Below are 6720 nucleotides of genomic sequence, written 5' to 3' on the forward strand. Positions count from 1 at the left end.
ATAGCAAAAACATTATTATTTAATAAATCATTGATGTTCAGTTCATGACCCATCAAGCCTGTCACAACAAAACTAAGCTTCATTTGACCTCCAGTGTAAAAATTATTCTCACCATCATTTAAAAGAGCAATTAACCAAAATGCGAAAAAATGTAATTAAAAAGCAGAATATTTCAATACCTGTCAGCTGTGGCTGAAGAATCTTCTGTGCAGCATCTCATAAAACATTGTAAGACTGCAGAAGACAAGCGGCGCTATTTTAGGAGCTGCCGATGACGTGTGCGCTTATAAAAGCCATCGTCTGTTTCAACTACAAAGTCTATCAAAATTTAAAGTATTCCAGTGGGATAAAAACACAGGATGAAATATTAAAACTCAAATTTAGGGCGTCTTATTTGTGGTGAAGTGCTGTGAAGCTGTAAGAACTGCAGTTTGACTTGCTGGCCATCAATGAAGACTTCAAGAACATCACGCTCACTTCATCTGATACTGTAAAAAATACCATCACTATCTACTGTAATTACAGAAACACCATATAATTAATCAGTCTGTGAAACATCACACACTAGGTGCCACTCTGTTCCTTTAGAGACGACTGGCTGCAATCCTGCAGATCTTCAGCTGTAACTCACATGTAAATATCTTCGGTTTTGAAATAACCCACAGTTATTCATGAGTTAGCAGCGAGTTTGTCAAAACACTAATAACACCAGTAAATAATAGTTTGATAATTATGCCAGAAAGACAATATAACTCACCGTGGAACTATCAACTGTATTCAGTCAGAACAAAACCAGTACAGTTGCTTCTGCTTATTTGAAATTGAGAACTCAGAACACCATAGAGACCACCTAGAAACCACTCAAAACACCCTAGCAACCACTTAATCCAGAAAGAGTCTTTAGTGTGAAATTTTTGACCTGGACCAGTAAGCAACTACCTACTGTAGCAACCACTTGAAACACCTTTACAATCACTTAGCAACCGCTCAGAACTAGAGGTCTCCACGGAGGACCCGAGACCCGAGGACCCGAGGACCCGAGGACCCGGGACCCGTACGGGTTCGGGTCTATATTTTAAATGGTCAGCAGAGTCCGGGTCAGGTCCCGGGTCTGTTTAACATTGTGTGGTAATTCCACGAGTCAATCGGAGAACACCGCACCCGCCAGTGATCAGTGACAGTCAGCACTTTGCATATGTTTTGTAACTTGCAACTTGTAAAATTAGGATGAGAAAAGTGTGATCGGGCAATAAGAAAAAATTTGCGTGACCTCAGCCGCCACAGCAGCAGAGTCCGGGTCAGGTCCCGGGTCTGTTTAACATTGTGTGGTAATTCCACGAGTCAATCGGAGAACACCGCACCCGCCAGTGATCAGTGACAGTCAGCACTTTGCATATGTTTTGTAACTTGCAACTTGTAAAATTAGGATGAGAAAAGTGTGAGCGGGAAATAAGGTGAAAAAAAAAGAAACACGCGTGACCCCACTTCTTGTTCTGTGCGATTTTTGCTATAAATAATAGCTCTGAGTCTTTATTACAACCAACAAAAAGTTTCTTTATTGTAGTTCAAAAGGGTAAACGCAACAGTCGAAGTTGGCTCGAGATGCAAAAAAGAAAAAAAAGAAAAAATAAACTGCGAAGTATTAGTCATCCATCACTGACCGTGACAGCAAGTAGACTTTTGAAGCTGGAATAATGAGTGGATTAAGAAGGCTCTTTCAGTCTGCAAGAGAGAGAAACAGCCTAACATCGATGGAAATTTATTGGCAAGGAGGATTGAATACATCGCAGTCAGGGAGAAGGCTAGGCTACTAACAGTAGTTAAGCCAAAAAGTTTTTTTTTTTTTTTTGCAACTTGTTTATTGACTTGTTAATAGCAGTTTGCTGTGCAATTTGCCGATCGGTTCCGTGCAGCACATTTACGGGTCTCTTCGGGTTTGGGTACGAATTTTTGGACCCGTGAAGACTTCTACTCAGAACACCCAATCAACCACTTAGCAACCACTCAGAACACCGTAGCAACCACCTAGCAACCACTCAGAACACCATAGCAACCACTTAATCCAGAAAGAGACCTTAGTGTGGGCTTTTTTGACTTGGACCAGTAATCAACGACCTAGCAACCACTCAAACACCGTAGAAACCATGCAAAACACCCTAGCAACCACTCAAAACACCCTAGCAACCATTCAGAACAACATAGCAACCACTTAATCCAGAAAGAGACTTTAGGGTGGGTTCTTTTGACTTGGACCAGTAAGCAACAACCTAGCAACCACTCAGAACACCATAGCAACCACTCAATCCAGAAAGAGACTTTAGTGTGGGCTTTTTTGACTTGGACCAGTAATAAACAACCTAGCAACCACTCAAACACCCTAGCAACCATGCAAAACACCCTAGCAACCATTCAGAACACCATAGCAACCACTTAACCCAGAAATAGACTTTAGGGTGGGTTCTTTTGACTTGGCCAGTAAGCAACGACCTAGCAGCCACTTATAACACCCTAGCAACTACTTATTTTAGAAAGAGACTTTTAGGTGGGCTCTTTTGACTTGGACAATTAAGAAACTACATAGCAACCACCCAAAACACCCTAGCAACCACTCAAAACACCCTAGCAATCACCTATCAGCCACTCAGAACACCTTAGCAACCACTCAGAACACTATAGCAAACACTTTAATCCAGAAAGAGGCTTTAGGGTGGATTTTTTGACTTGGACCAGTAATCAACCACCTAGCAACCACTCAGAACACCCTAGCAACCACTCAGAACACTGTAGCAAACACTTTATCCAGAAAGAGACTTTTAGGTGGGCTCTTTTGACTTGGATCAGTAATCAACCACTCAGAACACCCTAGCAACCATTCAGTATACCCTAGTAACCACATACCAACACCCTGGCAACCACAAATAACACCATAGCATTGTGACTGCGGGTTTTACACCACTCACATTCTCTCAAAACATAAAAATCTACTTCTAACAATAATGTTTATCCAATAAAATCAGATTTTTGCCCATTTTTACACTGCCAGTTGTTACAAATCGAACAAAAATGTACAGTATTGCACTGCATTTCATCCAAAACAGCTAGGCTAGGCTAATAGAAAATATCCATTTCAATCACGTCCTCCTGTTTGTAACTCAGATTCTATTAGGCTCTGCCCTTTCCAGCGATTCCTGTGGGTCAATAATGGGTTTAACTGATGTTCAGGGACAGATTTGCGGTGAGAGAGACACTTCATAACACTTTCAAGCAGTTTCGTAAGAACTACCAGAGGATTTGTGACAGACAGGATGATATGAGCTTAGACAATTACCCAGAAACAGAACAGGCTTCTGTGGTTTAAAAATCACAACATATGTAATTATGGGTAAGTTTCTCCTGAAAGTGGCTCTGAGACCATATGCTCCTCTCTGATGTCATCAGCCCAGTACTGTCACCACGGTTTGTGGGTAATTGCTGTGATGGATCGCGAGCGTTTCTTGAGATCTACCGCATCCAAAGCAGTCCCAGAAAGCATCTCTTAAACAATGCACAAAGAGAAACGTCTGCTCTTCTCATCAACCGCAATAAGGAACTGAAAAAAATCCATAGAGGGAGAAACATCTACTGAATAATTGCTGTGTTGAGTAGAGGATGATGGGACAGCCATCAGCCGTTACATAAGCCAGATACGTTTGTAGGTCTAGTACAAATCAATCAGTCTCACTGAACTGTAATTATATCATCAGTTACACAACACAGGATTTGGGTCAGAATTATGAGCAAAACTACACTTTTTTTTCCCATAAAAACCCATCTGAGCGCAGATGAATTATTTATAGCTTCCATCTTGAAAGTCACATAAAAATGTTTACAGCCACGTTTGATGGGGTTTAGAGTAAAATGCTCACCTGTAACAGTGTCTAAATCAGGACGAAGACAATCCCAGCACCATATGAAAGAAAACAGAAAAAATTAAGATTAGAAATAATTTGACATGTTATACTGGGATAAAAATATGCATAACTTTACTTCCAGAATAAAGTGCTTTGAATTCATAAGGTTGTTTTTAACTATGCTTAGTGCAAACTCAGTATTTCCCATTAATTGCCTACAGTAGACTGATAAATTAATAACCTAAAAATATTTTGTACTTCACAAAATAACATAAAAATCTCTTTCATCGAGTTTTGCAGCATTTCTCTTGAAAAGCATCTGTCAAGGGAACTCAAATTGTACAAGGATGTAATTTATTTGAAGTATACAGTATAGTCTGTTTTGCAGGGTTGTTTTCTTTAATTAAATCTAAAACAAACATTTTTGCTAATTCAAATAAATCTGAAATAAATTAAAATATTAATTTAGATGAAAAAAAAACTTTAAGCAAAAATCACCTGAAATGAGTTTATTTAGAAGCACTAAAAACTGAAAAAAAAAACTAAACTAAAACTAAAACTGAAATAAAAATAAATTAAACCTGAATAGTAATATATAAAATAATGATAATAATAATAAAAATTACATAACAAAAAAAGTACATAATAAAATTACTAAACATTTAATTAAAATTAAAATAAAAGCTAGCTATAACAGTATATAAATAGTACTAAAATAACTGCTGTCTATAATAATAATAATAACAATAATAATAAATTATAATTAAAGACATTAAATTATAGAATTTAAATGAATTTAAAATAATTAATTAAAAATCATAGTATATAAATAGTACTAAAATAACACTGAAGTCTATAATAATAATAATAACAACAATAATAATAAATTATAATTAAAGATAATAAATTATAGAATTAAAATTAATGTAAAATAATTAATTAAAAAGCATTATAGAATATTAATTATAGAATATAAAAATTATTAGAAATATCTGCTTTGCAGCAAAGTCTGAGTTTAGGTGTCCATGGAATCATGATACAGGAGCAAATATGTTGTAGATATCTGTCTATAAATGTTTTTACAGAAAGATGATGAACTAGGTGTCAGAAGCTGTCAGAAAACACAAGCCGAGCTGTCAGAGCACTTGCTGAAAATCTTCTAAAGCACTTCAGCGAGCTCTATTTTCTGTTCGCCCAAAATATATCCACTTCCCGTCTGCCCAACATCATTAATAACAGGAACATTCGAGGACAGAAGCTCTTTTCTACTCCTGCCAGAAGAACAGGAGTACAAACACTGAAGGAAACTGAAAAGGTATCTTTAAATAACTCTGGGCTAAAGTCCACATTCTGTCTTCCTTTTAATGTTTCGAAAATGAAGAGAAAACATGATGAAGTTAGGAATACGATGCAGGCCAGACTCAAACTTGAATCGCGGCATGAGCACCACAGCTTTTATCTTGATGTTTTCTTCTAATTTAACCTAGTTTTGCAAAGTTTGATTGCAGTGCTTAGAATTAGAGTTAGTCTTTTAGTAACTGGACTAGTCCAATTAAAGCATGAATAATCCTCTGTCACTAACTCCAGAGTGAAGAATGCTGAACACTTACTTTCTTCAGAGGATTAGCATCTTTAACAGCCTAATTCTGGCATTAGACACGAGTCAACAGTGGTATTTGTCAGAGTATCTTTAGTAGGGTTTTTCTTACACCATGTTGTTTATACAGTATGTGTTTGTGTGCCGTTTCTTACCCGCTGCTGAATCGTGGCATGTTTATGCTCCATTTCTCTCTTCTCCATTGCTGAATCAATCACCAGTTGATCCAGCTGTGACAAGATGAACAATCACTCATTGCAAGTTTGTTGTTGTCTCGTGAATTAGGAAAACGTGATCATGTTTATTATCCACAGGCACTGGTTGTCTATTTGTCCGTTGTAGCACTGCACTTTCAGATGTGATGGTAAGTTAAGTACTAAAGTCAGTGATGTAATGTGGCTGATCGATGAACTAATTAGACAGGAATCAGAACTGGTCTGAGGCGAATGTGTTTCAGGGCTTAAACACACAGCATCATTTTTGCCGCATTTTGAATGCCACAGTATTTTATTATTTTGAGGGTGGGTTGATTTTTTTTTCTTTTTTGGATGCTGAAAAATTTATCCAGGTTTTTTCTCAGAGACAAAAAATTTGATTTGAATCGTTTTTTTCATTAAAATTTGTTTTAAACTTGAATAGAATCATTTTATACTATTTTTTGTTCAGTTTTATCTTGGTCTTCACATGAGTTAGTGGCAATGTTCCAAACAAAAATAATGCGTGACCTCAAAATTAAAACTTATTTATTCTTATTTAATTATTTAAAGTTTGAAGTAAACAAAATCAATTTACACTGTACAAGAACATTCATGTTCAAATCTTACAAAATGTCATGTCAATAAAAGGTCTGTACATGACATTATAAACTATAAAATAAATGGACTATAAATGTAGAGAAATGGCTTACATTTTTGGCATATCATTTTTAATTACATAAAATAAATAAATATTAAAAAAACTAATAATTTATTTATTTACATACTGCTTTTCATTTTATTAAGCTTTATAAATTGTTAATACAAAATTTCTTATTTAATAAATGGCATTACACATTACAGACTAAATGATAAATGCAGATAAAGGCAGAGGAATAGCTGAATTTTTTGGGTGGTAATTATGCAAAATAAAATATTTTAAATAATTCATGTATTACTGAATTAACTGAATTAATGACTATATGCATGTATATATATATATATATATATATATATATATATATATACACACATACAC

General features: G+C 35.8%; 1 protein-coding gene across 2 annotated transcripts in view; it reads right to left on the reverse strand.

The window, feature by feature from the left end:
- The window catches only part of LOC107664201 (arf-GAP with coiled-coil, ANK repeat and PH domain-containing protein 3-like), a 77844-nt gene that overhangs the window by 20706 nt on the left and 50418 nt on the right, over nucleotides 1-6720 (reverse strand). For both annotated transcript variants that reach the window (XM_016454699.1, XM_016454698.1), the window contains exons 9-10: nucleotides 5643-5717; nucleotides 3906-3917 (exon numbers count right to left, since the gene is read on the reverse strand). In XM_016454699.1, the coding sequence (XP_016310185.1) occupies nucleotides 3906-3917; nucleotides 5643-5717 (87 nt within the window). The remainder of the gene's footprint in view (nucleotides 1-3905; nucleotides 3918-5642; nucleotides 5718-6720) is intronic.

Source organism: Sinocyclocheilus anshuiensis, unplaced genomic scaffold, assembly GCF_001515605.1.
Source record: "Sinocyclocheilus anshuiensis isolate Anshui unplaced genomic scaffold, SAMN03320099.WGS_v1.1 scaffold67, whole genome shotgun sequence".
In the NCBI taxonomy this organism is placed as follows: domain Eukaryota; kingdom Metazoa; phylum Chordata; class Actinopteri; order Cypriniformes; family Cyprinidae; genus Sinocyclocheilus; species Sinocyclocheilus anshuiensis.